Below are 15,431 nucleotides of genomic sequence, written 5' to 3' on the forward strand. Positions count from 1 at the left end.
ATCCGGGCACCCAGGTCCCAGGCTCTATCCCCACCCACTTGGGGGGAGCTCAGGTCCCCTTTACCTGGGAAGAAGCCAAGCCACATTGAGGAAATGGAACTTTTATTTCTATAAATACGGGGACCACCCACTCAAAGGTGGTTAAAAGAGGGGCTGGGGCCTCAAAGAACCTAGGCTCCCAGGGGATACCCCAACACTGATCATAGGGACTGGGGGATCCCCAAACCTGAGATGGGCCTTGCAGGCCACAGATATTCCCCAACACTGACACTTCAAAAGTGGAACTGTCCCCATAGGGGAGCCTCAGAACCCCCTTGTACGGGCGCCCCTCTCGGTGGGGAGGCTGGCCACAGGGACAGAGAAGAGGGGCATGGGAATAACAAGCTAAAAATGTCCTGAGTGGCCTGGAAGACCCCTGAGGTGGGCAGGGGCTGGGTTCTCCTCCGGTACAGCCAGACCCGGAGAAGCAACAGCAGCAGCGGTGAAGCCACAGTTAAAAACCTGGTGCTTGCTTCCCAACCTCAGCCGTGGCAGAAAGGGAGAGCATGGAGACGTCCCCAAGTGAGGACATGAGGTAGGGGACCAGGACTTGTCATTCACAGAGGAGCAGAGGGGAGGGTTTGGGAGCCCTGGTGGGGGGCGGGGGGCAGTGTGGGAGCGACGAGGTGGTCACAGGCACAGGCACGCCAGAAGGCCACCACTTGATCTCTGGGCTGGGAAATTCCTGGAGAGCCCTGAGGACATCTTCAGGAGAGCCAGGGCTCAATGCAGGCGTCGTAGAGCGTGCGATTGGAGTGCCAGGTGGTGTGAGAGATCCCAGCCATGGGGCATCTCACTATGGCCCCCCGGGCCAAGAGAGTCTTCAACCCAAAAGAGTCTCGAAGATACACCTTCAAGAAACACGGGAGAGGCAGGAGTGAGACACCGCTGGTGTCCACACCAGCCCCTCCCTCCTCCATGAGGCATACCCTTCAGTTGAGTCAGAGGCAGACAGACCAGAATGAAATAGAGAAAATGGGAGAGAGGGAGAGAGGAAGCAAGATGGGAGGGGCTTACCGGCTGTTCCTCCATCTCCAAGACCGTCTCGTTGGCATCATAGAAACCAAAGAAGCTACAAAGACACGTGCACAGAGGTTATCAGGAAAACCAAGAAAATTAGTGTGTGTTCTCACTCACAGCCCAGGGAGACAGGCGGCACCGAGCACACTCAAAATCTTAAGGGGAGCTGGCATGATGACACACTTGAAGGCCAAATGTGGAGAGCGTGACCCCATGACCCCATAGTGACTTCCAGGCAAGACCTGTCTCAAACAAAAAGCTAAGAGCAATTCATGAGTAAAAGAAGTTAAGGGCCATGTGTGGTGGCACATAGCTCTTTAATCCCAGCACTTGGGAGGTAAAGTTCGAGGACAGCTTGGTCTACAAAGTGAGTCCAAGACAGCCAGGGCTCTAATACACAAAGAAAGCCTGCCTTGAAAACACCGAAATAAAACAAGCTATAGAATTTAAGGTCTGAGAACTGGCTCAGAGGTTAAGAGCATGGCTGCTTCTCCAGAGAACGGAGGTTCAACCCCAGCACCCGCATGGCATCTTACTCCATTTGTAGCCCCAGCTGCGGGACATCCATGCCATCTCATGGCCACGGCCTCCCTGGATATAGGGCATGTGTATGGTACACAGATGTGCACACAGGCAAACCACTCAGGCACATAAAAATTTAACCGCCAGGTGGTGGTGGCGGCACGCACCTTTAATCCCAGCACTAGGGATGCAGAGGCCAGCCTGGTCTACAGAGTTCCAGGACACCCAGGGCTACACAAAGAGACCCTGTTTCAAATTTTTTTTTAAAAAAGAGCAAACATCTTTGGGAGCTGGAGAGACAGCTCAGCAGTAAGAACAATGGCTGCTCCCCCCTCACAGGCACCTGCATGTGCACGCCACAAAGCACGCACACAAAAACACACACACACACACACACACACACACACCACACATGATTCAAAATGAAAATCCTTAAGGAAATAAAAGAACTAAGTGTGATGACCTATGTATGTCATCAGCACTGGGGAGGCAGATGCAGCGGATCTCAGCAAGTTCAAGGCCAGCCCAGTCTACATAAACAAGTTCCAGGATAGTTGAGGCTACGTAAGAGACCTTGTTTGAAAAAAACAAAAAAGCCACGAGCCTGCAGGAGTGAGAAGAAAGCAGGCTAGGATTGAGAGAAACATGTCCTAGCCAAACAGGGCAACAAGATGATACAACGGCCAGTGACTGCTGCCCCCAAGTGAGTGGCTGAGAGAACTACACCAGGTAATATAGGAAAAGGGAGGGGCTAGAGAGAAGGCTCAGCAAAGAGCATCTAGTGCTCTTTCAGAAAACCCAGGTTCCATTCCCACACCCTCAACGGTGGTGGGGGATGGGAGCGGGGCTCACAGCCGCCTGTGACTCCAGCTGCAGGGGATCTGACACCATCTTCAGGCACAGCAGGTGAAGGTGCCTCAGACTGAGTTCAATCCCATAGACCCGCATAGTGGAAGGAAACAGCCAAGATTTGCGAGCTGGCCTCTGATTCCCCACGTATGTGCCTGAGCATACTCAAAGTAAATCAATGTAGCTAAACTGAAAAATAATAAATCGTAAAGGGGGGAGGCTTACAACAGTGCTTTGGGACAGACCACATGCTATTTAGCCATGAGCTATTACAACCATGGAGTTCTTTTACATGCGAAATGGTGCTGTGTACGTAAAAGCCACTCTTACTCTTGCACTGTTTTTATTTTGGAAGGTTGCCGCTCCTTCAACCCAACATCTTCCTATCCCACTGAGAATATTTTGTCTGTTTGCTTTTGAGACAGCTCACTTTGCAGCCTTGGCTGCCTTTGAACTCATTTTGTAGACCAGGCTGATTTTGCACTTGGCGATCCACCTCCTAGCGCTGAGATTGATTCTGATAAATCTGACTGACTTATTATTATGCGTGTGAGTATTTTACCTTCGAGGAGGCCAAAAGGCTGTGGTGCATACCTAGGACTAGAGTTACAGATGGCTGTGAGCCCCCCTCGCCCTCCGTGTGGATGCTGGGAACCAAACCTGGGTCCTCTGAAAGAGCAGCCAGTGCCCTGAACCACTGATCCACCTCTCTAGCATCTTTTTCAAAAAGCAAGCACACTGGCTGCCTGGGGTTTGAGGCGGGGAACGTCTAACAAGCACGGAACTTCAGTTTAGTGGACAATGTTTTCCAGAGGGATAAAGTTGAACATTGCACAAGTATTAATGTAGCTAGTGTCATAAAAGTAGACATTTAAAAACCGTAATTTCTAAGGTTGGTTACATAGCTGAGTTGGTAGACTGACCGCCAAGCAGGCACTGAGTTCTGGGTTTCCTGTACAGCACTACATACACCTGACACAGTAATAAATCTGTGTCTTTGGCAATACAAATTTGAGGCTACCCTGGATTATATGACTGTCTCACAAAAGACAAAAAAAACAAAAAACAAAAAAACAAAAAAACCTTCCGCCTACCTATCTACCATAATTCTGTTTGTCCTCTCTTCCTGGTGCTAAAAGTCAAACCCAGGAGCCAAGGGTGGTAGTGCAGGTCTTTAATCCCAGCATTCAAGAGGCAGAGGCAAAAGGATCTCTGTGAACTTAAAGCCAGCCTTGTCTACAGAGTTTCTTCCAGGATAGCCTGGGCTATGCAGAGAAAAACCTGTCTCCAAAACCAAGCAAGCAAACAACAACAACGAAACCAAGCCTGGGACTTAAGCACGCTAGCCAAATACTCTGAGCTCTGTACCCTCTTCACCTATCTGTTAGCTCATTTGTTTAAGTTAGGTCTAATTGGTAGCCCAGGCTGGCCACAAACAGAAATATCCTCTCCTCCCTCTGCCTCAAAGGTACTGGCAATCCAGTTGTGTAGACTATGTTCAGCTACAGTCTGTCACAATAAAAACCAGCCCAAGGGCCTGACACTTGGCCTACAAGGATTCATGTGGCCACACCCTGCCTCACTCACCTCTGGCTTTCTCCACACTGCCTTCTCCAACCCTCACAGGGCTGGGCTCCCATGTCACATGCCTTCCCTTACTTCCTCAGGCTTGCTCAGATGCCAGCTCCTTCAAGGACACTTCCCTCCCCACAGATGACACCAGACCTCTTCTCACTGTACCCGCCACCAGTATTTCTAGTGTCTTCTCCACAGTTAGAGCACAAAGAACTCGGCATTAGGGTTGTTCTTAAGTGCGGCTTCCCCAGGGCCCACAACAGCACCTGGGCACACACAGTGTTCAGTAAATATTTGTTGAGTAAATGTCAGGCTCCCAGATCAGCCCATGACGACACAGACAGGTTCACAGCCTTCCTGAGGAATGAAGAGGATGCAGAGGCTCGAAGGTGGGGGGAGAATCTGAACCAAGTGTGATAAAAATGGCGGGGACCTCACTCTTACACTGTAGTTATGTCAGAGTCCCGGCTTTGCTCTTGAGACTTTTTTTGGTTGGTTGGTTTTGTTTTGTTACTGTTTTTTGAGACAGGGTTTCTCTGCGCTGCCTGGGAATTTACTATGTAGACCAGGCTGGCCTTGAACTCAGGGATCCACCTGCCTCTGCCTCCAGAGTGCTGGGATTAAAGGTGTGAGCCTAGGTACCTAAGATACTGCCTCTAGGAAAATCTTGACAACATACGCTTGATAAACCATCTCTGAAACCTAAGGATCTGTGACTAAAATGAGTGGTTTTTGAAATTGGTCTCAGAGCCCAGACTGGCCTCATAGTCACTAGATAATCAAAGGATGTCCTTGAGTATCCGATCCTCCTGAGTGCTCTGAAATGGCCTTTGTGATTGAACAAGTGGCCTCAGGCATGCTAAGCAAGCATTCTACCAGCTGAGCCACACCTCTAGCTGCCAAAATTAGAAGGCTTTTTCTACCAGTAGGCTCGCTTGTTTTTGGTGGTATTTTGCTTTATTATGACAGACTCACTGTATAGCCCTGGATTGCCTGAAACAGGGATCCGCCTGCCACTGCCCCCTGAGTACCGGGATTAAATATTGCTGGCATACGACTGGAGAGGCAGCTCAGAGGTTGAGAGCACTGACTGCTTTCAGAGGCCCTGAGTTCAAATCCCAGCAACCACATGGTAGCTCACAACCATCTGTAATGGGATCTGATGCCCTCTTCTGGTGTGTCTGAAGACAGCTACAGTATACTCATATAATCAATAAATAAATCTTTTGAAAAAATTGCTGGCATTAAATATATCCATTTGTGTGTGTGTGTGTGTGTGTGTGTGTGTGTGTGTTTTAGTGAAAGCAACCCATTGTCTTGCCACACCCATACTGAACTCCTGGGCTCAAGTGACCTCCTTGCCTCAGACTCAAAAATTTCTACAAGGGTCAAGTAAGCAGTATACTTGCCAAGCGTGCGAAAGTTCCAGGGTCTGGTCCTCAATCCCACCAAAAAGTAAGAGGGAGACATGGGTGTGTGTCACTTGGGACACAAAGGCAAGAGGTCCACCAATCAAGCCTGAGCCACACACTGGTGAGGACCCTGTCTGTCTCTAAAAGAACGTCTGCTGTAGGGGGCTCTAACAGGCCAGGTTAGGGAGCTAAAAATTAGTGGGGGCTGGAGAACCAGTCCTCAGCCTCTATAATCCCACATTACCTAGATTGCCAGGGAGTGATGACTCCATCGTCCGGACCCCCAATCAGCACCAGACGGCCCACACGAAGGAAGTTCTTCCGCCACGCTGTAGAGACGGGAAGAGATGGAGTTAGCCGTGTGTCAGGCCTGGTTTAGGGAGGAGCAGAAGAGGGAACGCAGGTGGGAGTAGGGGGGTCTTACCAGTGGCATTCGGATGGTCTCTCTCCCCATTGATGAGGGCCAGAAAGCTGCTGGCGTTGAGGTACAAGTCATCGTGGTGAGGGTCTGAGTGCAAACAGCAGTTAGCAGGGACTGGGGATGTGTGACAGATCACATGCCTGCCTAGTACGCCTAAGGCCCTGGGTTTTGACCTCAAGTACCACATGAACCAGGCATGGATGGTACACACCTATAATCCTAGCACTTGGGATGTTAAGTCAGGAGACTCAGACGTTCAAAGTCATCCTTGGCTACATAGAGTTCAAGGGGGACGGAGGACTGGCTTAGTAGTTAAGAGCACTGGATGCGGGGCTGGGGAGATGGCTCAGCACTGACTGCTCTCCCAGTGGTCCTGAGTTCAATTCCCAGCAACCACATGGTGGCTCACAGCCATCTGTAATGAGACCTGATGCCCTCTTCTGGTACGTCTGAAGAGAGTGACAGTGTATTCATATATAAATCAATAAATAAAAACAACCAATATATATTATTTAAAAAAAAAGAAAAAAGCACTGGGTTCTTCTAGGACTCAGGTTCAATTCCCAACAACCACACGACAGCTTACAACTGTAATCCCATCCCCAGGGGATCCAGTGCCCTCCTCTGGCCTCCACAGGCATCTGTGTGGCACACCAATACGCAGATTAAAAAGAAAAACCCACAAGTATACAATTTAAAAAGGAAGCAGGGGGTTAGAAGCAGGATGGTCAAGTCAGGAGACCTCAGTAAAGACTGGGGCTGGAGAGACGGCTCAGTGGTTAGAGCACCCACTGCTCTTCCAGAGGTCCCGAGTTCAATTCCCAGCAACCACGTGGTGGCTCACAATAGTCTGATGCCATCTTCTGGTGTGCAGGTGTACATAAAATACAAAAATAAATGTAATAGCAAAGATAAAAGAATAAAAAATAACCTCAACATAACGGAAGGCGGTTTTGGGGTTTGGTTTTGTTTGCTTTTCGAGACAGGGTCTGTTTAGTCCCGGCTGTCCTAGGACTCCTATGTAATTCATGGTGGCTTCAAACGCAGAAGCCTCTGCCTCTCAAGCGCTGGGATTAAAGGGGTGCACCACCATGAGTGAGCGGACTGGAAGACACTATCTGGTACCCTGTATGAGCTGGTGACAGTGTTGTTCTCACTGAATGATTACAGCCACCATAGGGCCTATGGTCCACACTGTAGCAGCCAAACTGAGACCCGCAATGGTGGAGAGAGAAAACAGACTACATAAATTCGACATGAGCATGCACACGCATGTGCACACACCCACACACACGTGAGTGCACACTCACACTCATTCGCGCACACACATCCATGCATTCAGAGAGACACACTAACAATAAAGATAATAAGCCGTTTTTCTGGTTTTTGGTTTTTTTTTTTTTAATTTTGCCTCTTTGAGGCAACTGGCTGGTTTGCATACCACGTTCTGAACGGCGGCCTATTTGATAAGTATTAGATAAGCAGAAGCTGTTGCTATGGTTACGGCAGAGTGGGTGCAGCAGGCCTCACCCTCCATGGAGCCCCGGGCAGAGGCCCCACCGCACCGCCCCCGACTCACCGTGCCAGTAGTTGCAAATGGAAAATTCCTGGCCCCAGGGGCTATAGCAGATCCGATAGAGGTTAGACCGCATGGACGTAGGGAACAGCCACTTCAAATAGTCCGTGTCTAAGAAGAGAACAGCAGTGCCAAGGGGCCTCAAACCTCTGTGCCCCGGACATGTTGGCTTCTACAGCCCACAGTGCCCACTCACCTCCATACTGTCCCATCTGTGGAGAGGAGAGGGAGATGAAGGAATCCACATTGTGCTCATCCATGACAGACAGCAATGCGCGGCACACCAGGCCTCCTGAAAGCACAACGCCAACGTTGGAATGGGTCTTAACAGGCTCTGACGTGACCCTGCTTCCTGTCTCTCAGAACACCAAAACCAAGACCGGGATCCAAGGCCGCAGATACACTCGGTGCCAACACGGGTCACGGGTCACATGATGGAGCCGTGGTGAGAGTTTAGGCCTCTCTCACCAACGGACACGCTTTTAGCTGCTCTCCAAATCAAAGAACTGCGGCCATTGAGGACAGAAGGAATCCTCCCCCCCCCACTCAGGACACAAACACCAGAAAGCACGCCTTAGATAAGGGTCAAGCTCAGACGGGGTTTGGGAGTTAAGAGTGTGTGTTGCCTACCCTGGGAGTAGCAGATGAGGTGCACCCCCTCAGGGGCCTTTTCCATGATGGGGACCACAGCCTCTCGGAACCCTTGAACCTGTTCCCACAGGGGTCGCAAGCTCTCTCTGCCATCGAAGAGATCAAGCACTGTCACCACAGTCCCGGGGTGTGTCTGTGGGAAAGGGGCAATGCAGCCACTGGGTTGGACTATGCTCACCCTGCTTTCTGGAACCAGGAACCCCCGCTCCCCACCTCTCCCCAGTAGGTCAGTAGTAAGTAGCACACTGAAGAACTGGCTGGCCTAGAGGGGTTGTCTTTCATCTGCCTTACTCTTCCTCCCCCAGCCACTGTAGATGCATCCGGTATCCCGACCGACCTCATTGATGTAGTCCAGCAGGTGGCGGAAGCTGTATGAACTGTCAAAGAGCCCATGCACCACGATCACAGGCTTGTAGGACCCGTGGTGGGGTGCGGGGGCTGCGGGCAACAGCAGCGGCAGGAAAGGCAGGAGAAGCAAAGCCCAAGCCGAAGGAAGCCTCTGCCTCCATAGCCCCGGCATGCTCCCACCTGAGAAGGAACGAAAGGCTGTGAGGGAGACGGACCACCCCCCACCTCCAAACAGACTCAAAGCAAGCAACTCGCCCGCCTCCGTTCCTACTCCTGTCCTTGTGACGACAGGCTACTTTTAACTTACTCCATCCAGATGGCTGCCACAAACACACCCCCTACCACCTCCATGCACCAAAGCTCACCCTAAGTCCCGCCCCCAACTTGGCGCTCAAGGGACTTGGTCCCAAGGCCCAGGATCTTCCTTAAGCATCACCTCGACCATGCACTACTCCGAGATCTGCAAAGACCAGGGAACAGAGGCCCAGGACACACAGAGAGTGGAAACTCCCACCTGGCCTGTGTCTGGAGGCTTCGTTCCGCCAGCTGTTTACTTGTACCTAGTCCGGAATCCACGGGGTACGGGGGTAAAAGGGGACAAGGAGAGCGCGCAGGGGGATGACGGACGGGGGGGAGGGTTGCTCGGGGTCGAGCAAAGCCGTCACGTCCGGGGCTTTCCCTGGCAACAGGGCGAGCGTCCCCTGCAACGCGGACAGCGGACCGGAGGGGCAATGGAACATTCCATTGCACCCAAAGAACTGGGGAGGAAATAGACGGAGCGATCCATTTGGCCGAATGGGGAGAGGCAACGGCAGAAAAGATAATCCCGGGTATCTAAAGAAGGTTTCGCACCTCCAGCTGTATTCAGCCACCCAGGGGTGCAACGTCCCCTCTTTGATGCTTCCCACTCTTAAGTCCAGGCTTTCTGGCTTCTCAGCAGAGTCCAAGAGGACGTGCGAAGGGGGAGGTTAGGACTGGCTGAAAGGCGATTCCCACTTTATCGCGGGACGCCTGGCTTGTGGCAGGCCTGAGTGCCAGGCCTGAGTGCCAGGCCGACCGCAGCTGGAGAGCCCCTCTTCCCACTCCTGCCTGCCCTCCCGCCCCGTATCAGCGCCTTACAACTCTTCACTTTGAAGTGCGTGTTGTGCCCTTGTCTCCGGAGACACCGAGAGTCCTCCAGGCCCCTCGAGCGAAGTGCAGCCTGACCCAATTTCTCTGGCCCTACTTTTATCTCCGCATTCACGACCCACCCTCCAAGACCCACCTTCTATGGGCGTGGAGCCCCCCCGTAGGCTTCAAGGACTCACCACAGGATTTCCACCAGTCTGAAATCCTGAGCAACCCCAATGATCTGCTGCGGGCTGCTGGCGACACAGACCCTGCCACTGCAGCCAGACTTCCTCCGCGCTGCTGGCGCTGGCAACACTCGGCCTACCCGTGACCCCTGCGCGCGCCGGAGCGCCCCGGGATGGCCTTTATCCGTCAGGGATTTTACTTAGCAGTTAAATAAGTTTGCAGGATTTCTTGCCGGAGACCCAAGGCCTGTACTCAGGATCTTGGCTCGGTCTAAACTCTCTGAATAAAATTAAAGCGTGTATTGAAGATGATGTGGGAGGGATGGGTCCAAGGTTCCCTCTGATCTCTACATGCTTGAAAAACCAGAACCACCGGTATGAAGTCGCCGTGTAAAAATTTCTCAGACCTGGGACAGGTTCAAGCCAGGCCTTGGAGACTGCTCTCCAGGACGCCATCCGAGGGGCTCCTAGAGCAGTTTTCTAAGGACTCAGGAGAGAGCTGAAAAATCCTAAAAGAGTGGGGAATTTCTGATTCTCCTGCTAGGTTTCTGAAAAAGAAAAAAAAAAAAAGGCTCAACTGGTGTAATCGCTGTAATCGGCCTATCCTCACCCCACCTCCCCACCCACGCCCTTGCAAGAGACAAAAAAGCAAATAAAAAGACTTCAAGTCACCGCTGTGTCTCGGGTTGACTCCGTGGGTGGATCTGCGTCTTGGGGCAGGAGGAGGGGGAAGACAGGGGGTGCTGTAAGGGACAGTTATGAATGCTGACAGGGCCGAGAACTTTTCAGCCTCCACAAGCACGGTTTTCCAAACCTTCCTGTCACAAACAAGCAATTACAGCTTGCTTCCCTCGGAGGAAGCATTTCAGCTTTGTATAGCTCTAGAGAAAGAAGGTTCCTGCGTACCCCTGCAGGTGCTGTCACTACTTCAGCCACCTTCTGCTTCTTACCTCTCTCTGTTGCTAGGAGGGCAGGCCCAGGCTGTATATCTGGGGGTCTTTCGGACCCTCTTGGTTCCCATCCTTTGTACAGTTCTCTCTCACACCTGGTTCTGTCTCTACCCGGAGAAACCTAGAACTGTCTTGCAGGAAGTTCTGAGGGAAGCTAAGGGAAAAAAACCCCTTGGGTGAGCAGGGTCTGGTTAAACAGGGTCTGGAGATAAGTGTGGTAATTCCATTGAGCTGGCTTCTTCCCTCAATATAATCACTACAGCGAGTCTTTGCGGGAGAGACTCTAGAGATTTCTCTCTCCCTCCCTCCTTCTCTTAGTCCCACCCGCCTTGCCTGGTCTTGCCTCCCGGTTTCCATGACAACTCCAAGGGAGCCTAAACTGGGGGCTTGAATGCCAGGGTGAGAGGAGGAAAGAGGTGGTCAGGAGCAGACAGAAACCGAGTTGGGGGGGTACTTCTGTAGCTCTTCCCTATCCCTGCCTCGGTCCCTTTAAGCTCCCCCCCTGCCCCCCCAAACACACACTGTCTTCATCTCTCCATTTCCTCGCTGCTGCTGCTGCTGCTACCGCCGCTGCACCGGCTGCGCCATCCGGGACTCAGACTCCTGCGCCAGCAGTCAGGGGGCCCTGACTCTAGCTTCAGAGACCCTGTTCCAGCGCTTGCAAGCATGTCGTCAGAAAAGTCAGGTAAAAAAAAAACTCTCTCTCTCTCTCTCTCTCTCTCTCTCTCTCTCTCTCTCTATATATATATATATATATATATATATATATATATATATATATCCCACCCCTATCAACCCCTATCTAACCCCCACTTGCCCCAGTCCCCTTCTTTGACCCCCTCTGGGTGTAGTGTGTGGCTCAGTTCCATTCCCCTTCTCTCCGTGCATACCCCCCACCCCTCCCCTTTCTATATTCCATCCTCCTTCCTTAGGGTCAGTCTGCCTCCGTCCCTTGTCAACAACATTGGTGGGGGGGGCAGTTTAGAAAAGGAAAGGGTGGCACAGTCAGGTACTGCAGGGACAACATCCCTGGGGGTGACAGATGGACAGTCACCGGTTCACTGGCATGGAGACACCCAGTGGAAAAATTACGGAGACTTGATCAGACGGGGTTGTTGGGAAAGTAATATCTAGAAGATTCCTCTTTATTGAGATGAGATTTCCCTATGTAGCCCAGGCTGGTCTTGAACTTCCTCCTGTTCTTCATCCTTCTGCCTCTGCTTCACAAATACTAGGATTGAAGGCATGAGCCACCATGCCTAGCCCCAGGAGCTCTGTTATGGGCCTTAACCGAGGCCATGAGATCCCCAGGTAACTCCGACCTGACGCAAAGCGGAAATGTTAAACTGAGCGTTCACGACCCCTGTGACACGGCCACATGTGCTGGGAGAGGAGCAGCTCAGACGGCCCTGGAAGGGGGTTGTGGTTGACAGCAGGGGAACCTGGGAGGAGTTGTGACAGTTGTGACGGCAAAACTAGAACTGGGGCCAGGTGGCCTAGATACAACCCCTTCCCTGACCCCAAAATGGGAGATGTCGTCTCAGCTATCTCTCCCTCGCTATTTCTCCATCTCTTGCTGTCTCATGTCTCTTACCCTTCTGATCTCTGCTGTCTTCTCTCTCCCCTTATCCTCTCCTCGGCTTTTCCATGGCCAGGCCTTCCAGACTCGGTTCCCCACACTTCACCTCCGCCCTACAATGCCCCCCAACCTCCAGCCGAGCCCCCCATCCCTCCCCCACAAACGGCTCCATCCTCTCATCATCATCACCACCACCACTACCACCAATCTGGCACCGCCACCCTCCCGCGCTTAGGAGCAGGTGGCCTGGCCTCTGCTGCGGCTGGCGCTCAACGTGGTCCTTCGTCCTCTGCCACGCTACCGCGGCCCCCCCACCATGCCCCTCCCGGTCCCGCCGCTGGGGCTCCCCCACCCGGCTGTGCTACCCTACCCCGCATGCCACCCGACCCTTATCTGCAGGAGACTCGCTTCGAGGGTCCACTTCCCCCACCACCGCCTGCGGCCGCCGCCCCACCCCCACCAGCGCCTGCCCCGACGGCCCAAGCCCCAGGCTTCGTGGTGCCCACGCACGCGGGGGCGGTGGGTACGTTGCCGCTGGGGGGCTACGTGGCTCCGGGCTACCCGCTGCAGCTGCAGCCGTGCACCGCTTATGTCCCGGTGTATCCGGTGGGCACGGTGAGTATGGGGCTGACAGGACCTAGGAGGACAGGGAGGCAGGTGCAACAGGGACGCACACACTCTGGAAGCTGGGAGAGAGTGAAACAGAACCAGGCTGTCCGCCCTTCTGGTAACAAACCCTGGACAGAAGAGTGGAGAGAGGAGAGACAATGGGTGGGAAAGTGGTGGACCTTGGGGGGAAGCGGGGAGGAGTCTGGGGGGATCAAAGGTCAAGGTTTGGGCTGTGGTTCAGAAATCAGCTGGTCTGAAAGAAGGAAAACAGCTTGGAGGGAGAGAGAGAGATGGAACCTGGGAAGCCAGGGGTAAAAGAGGGCAGAAGCCTGGGCCTAGAGATGCTAAGGAAGATGGAAACAAGACCGGAAGGACAGACAGACCCATAAGCCATACCTTGTAGGACACTGTGGGAACTTCCCCGAATATTCAAGTTAATGATAGTTGAAGAGAGGCCTAGGCCGATTTTACTGTCAGGAACGATTTTTTTTTCCCTTAAGCAAAATCGTGTTTTTAAAAACCTCTTTGCCAATTGGCCAGCTGCTGGCAAGCAGCAAGACTGTTGGTGTGACGTCCCTTTCCCCCACTGTCCTTCCCACAGCCCTACGCAGGCGGGACCCCCGGGGGTCCAGGAGTGACCTCCACTCTGCCCCCGCCGCCCCAGGGCCCAGGGTTGGCTCTGTTGGAGCCCAGGCGCCCGCCGCATGACTACATGCCCATCGCTGTGCTGACCACCATCTGCTGCTTCTGGCCCACAGGCATCATCGCCATCTTCAAGGCCGTGCAGGTGTGGGTCGGGGGCGGGAAGTAAAAGCTTAGGCTGACCAGGGGCTTCCTTAGACCGGAGCATTCTGGACATAGTCTTAGAGGGGGGCTGTGGCGGGTGAGCAGTGGCTCTCTGACCCCTCCCCTCGCCCCTCCCCGGTAGGTGCGCACGGCCTTGGCCCGCGGAGACTTGGTGTCCGCCGAGATCGCTTCCCGCGAGGCCCGGAATTTCTCCTTCATCTCCCTGGCCGTGGGCATCGCAGCTATGGTGCTTTGTACCATCCTCACTGTAGTCATCATCATTGCCGCCCAGCATCACGAAAACTACTGGGATCCCTAAAAACGTCCCCGTCTCGGCCCCGCTCCGTGCCCCCTCCCAACCTCCCAGGCGCGTGGCGCAGTCCTGCCGCCTACCCAGAGCGCGCCCTGAACATCCTCCTGAGGCGCCGCTGGACTTCCAGACATCATAAACTCCGCCCCCACGGAACCTCTGGCCCAGAGAGTACGCTCAGTTCCTCAGGAACCCCTCTAGCACCCACATCCTCAGCGGCACTGGAATCCGCGCCAAACCCCGACCCTCCAGTCGCCCCAATTCCCCACCCCATCAAAGTGCAGTGCCAGCCAGGGGCGGACCTCTCCTGCTCTCCGCTCCCCAGTAGGGAGTCAGGTCCCAGAAGCTCCGCCTCATCTATAAGCTCCGCCCCACATCCCACAAACCCCGCCTCCAGGTCGGCAGGCTCCGCCTTCTTTTCTTCTTTGGGGTTTTTCAGTCTGGTGATTGGGTCTGTGAATCCAGGCCCCCAGCCCACAATACAGACGGACTCGTCCCCCTACCTCCCTAAAAGGACTCAGCCCTGGGAGAAGTACACCCCCACTCTAGCTCGGATTTTTGCCAGTGCGGATTTTTCTCCCCGCCCCCAACCCCCATCTCTGCCTATTTTCTTGCTAATTACAGAACTTCCCGTTTTGCGGCTTTTGGAGTGAGATGAGGCAAGTTCCAGGTTTAGTACCCCTCACTCTGGAAAGAGAACCAAGTCCCTATAATGTAAATACCCTTTCTACATGTGCCAACCCCTGGGCAGCGGGGGCAGAAGAGAATCCAGGGTTAAAGGGAGGGAGTCGACGCTTCCCCGCTCCCCTCTGCCCTAGACTTGTTTTGATCTGTGTGTGCCAGTGTGTGTGAACTTCTGAAAGACAGTATTAAAGACATTTTAGTGGATTTATCACCCGCAGTTCCAAAGACCACAGCTCAGAGAACACCCTGGCGTTCCGTTCCCGTTTTGCGTTTCATCTTGTCGTTCCCCTACGGGGGGCCGGGGGGAGAGGGGTGGTGACACCAACAGAGAAAAAAGCCGGAGGAGATAGTTTCCCATGCCGGCAGAAAAAAGAGAGGCCCCCAAGCCAAGCTTGCTGTACTCCTTAGCCCTAGTATCTGGGAGAAGAGTCAGGAGTTCAAAGCCATACTCCACTCTATAGAAAGTTAGAGGTCAGTCTGGGCTTCAGTGAACTCTGTCTCCAAAGAGAGAGAGCTGGAAGGAACCGGACTGGAGAAGACCTGGAGTGTCACTACCAAGGGGGTTCCCAATCCCACTTTCCCCTCCCTCCTAAACTGGGCTTGGGGCGTTGGGGAAGAGGGTCTTGGGAAGATGTGAAGAATGACCTCGGTGGAGAAGAATGACTTTGGTTGGGGAGCCTGGAGCTGTGAAAGAACGGCAACTGCCTGGCAACCGCCCCCCAGTGTTCCGGGCCCGAGGCTGGACAGCCTACACCGGAGTCCCATGGGAAGGCAAAGCTCGGTAAGGAGCAGAGAGCTCTGGGAA

General features: G+C 53.4%; 2 protein-coding genes across 10 annotated transcripts; one reads left to right on the forward strand and one right to left on the reverse strand.

Annotated features, from left to right (window-relative positions):
• Positions 1-85: 85 nt before the first annotated feature.
• Ppt2 (palmitoyl-protein thioesterase 2) lies at positions 86-10,926 on the reverse strand. 7 transcript variants are annotated; one of them, XM_032888276.1, is made up of 10 exons: positions 9,533-9,586; positions 8,779-8,873; positions 8,403-8,593; positions 8,045-8,198; positions 7,611-7,706; positions 7,418-7,525; positions 5,842-5,925; positions 5,662-5,746; positions 1,057-1,111; positions 86-890 (listed from the first exon to the last, which is right to left on the reverse strand). In XM_032888276.1, the coding sequence occupies exons 3-10, from the start codon at positions 8,583-8,585 to the stop codon at positions 747-749; spliced, it is 909 nt and encodes a 302-aa protein (XP_032744167.1). In that variant the 5' UTR covers positions 8,586-8,593; positions 8,779-8,873; positions 9,533-9,586; the 3' UTR covers positions 86-746. The 7 variants fall into 7 exon arrangements, with proteins under 7 accessions (XP_032744167.1, XP_032744168.1, XP_032744166.1 ...); XM_032888277.1 differs by lacking the exons at positions 8,779-8,873; positions 9,533-9,586 and adding an exon at positions 10,659-10,926; XM_032888275.1 differs by lacking the exons at positions 8,779-8,873; positions 9,533-9,586 and adding an exon at positions 9,721-10,349.
• A 252-nt stretch (positions 10,927-11,178) lies between these two features.
• On the forward strand, positions 11,179-14,843 carry Prrt1 (proline rich transmembrane protein 1). Of its 3 annotated transcripts, none has more exons than XM_032888281.1 (4): positions 11,179-11,343; positions 12,637-12,852; positions 13,448-13,633; positions 13,775-14,843. In XM_032888281.1, the coding sequence occupies exons 3-4, from the start codon at positions 13,559-13,561 to the stop codon at positions 13,949-13,951; spliced, it is 252 nt and encodes an 83-aa protein (XP_032744172.1). In that variant the 5' UTR covers positions 11,179-11,343; positions 12,637-12,852; positions 13,448-13,558; the 3' UTR covers positions 13,952-14,843. The 3 variants fall into 3 exon arrangements, with proteins under 3 accessions (XP_032744172.1, XP_032744171.1, XP_032744170.1); XM_032888280.1 differs by having other exon boundaries at positions 11,213-11,343; positions 12,314-12,852; XM_032888279.1 differs by lacking the exon at positions 11,179-11,343 and having other exon boundaries at positions 11,434-12,852.
• The last annotated feature ends 588 nt before the right edge of the window (positions 14,844-15,431 follow it).

The sequence above is a fragment of the Rattus rattus genome, chromosome 18 (assembly GCF_011064425.1).
Source record: "Rattus rattus isolate New Zealand chromosome 18, Rrattus_CSIRO_v1, whole genome shotgun sequence".
Lineage (NCBI taxonomy): Eukaryota > Metazoa > Chordata > Mammalia > Rodentia > Muridae > Rattus > Rattus rattus.

Coding starts and splice junctions, on each gene's coding strand:
- Ppt2 (XM_032888277.1), bottom strand. CDS start 8,585: ATGCCGGGGCTATGGAGGCAGAGGCTTCCTTCGGCTTGGGCTTTGCTT. Junction 8,199..8,402: donor TGCTGGACTACATCAATGAG/GTCGGTCGGGAT, acceptor CCTTTCCCACAG/ACACACCCCGGGACTGTGGT. Junction 7,707..8,044: donor CCTCATCTGCTACTCCCAGG/GTAGGCAACACA, acceptor TTGTGCTTTCAG/GAGGCCTGGTGTGCCGCGCA.
- Prrt1 (XM_032888279.1), top strand. CDS start 12,037: ATGTGCTGGGAGAGGAGCAGCTCAGACGGCCCTGGAAGGGGGTTGTGG. Junction 12,853..13,447: donor CGGTGTATCCGGTGGGCACG/GTGAGTATGGGG, acceptor TCCTTCCCACAG/CCCTACGCAGGCGGGACCCC. Junction 13,634..13,774: donor CCATCTTCAAGGCCGTGCAG/GTGTGGGTCGGG, acceptor CCTCCCCGGTAG/GTGCGCACGGCCTTGGCCCG.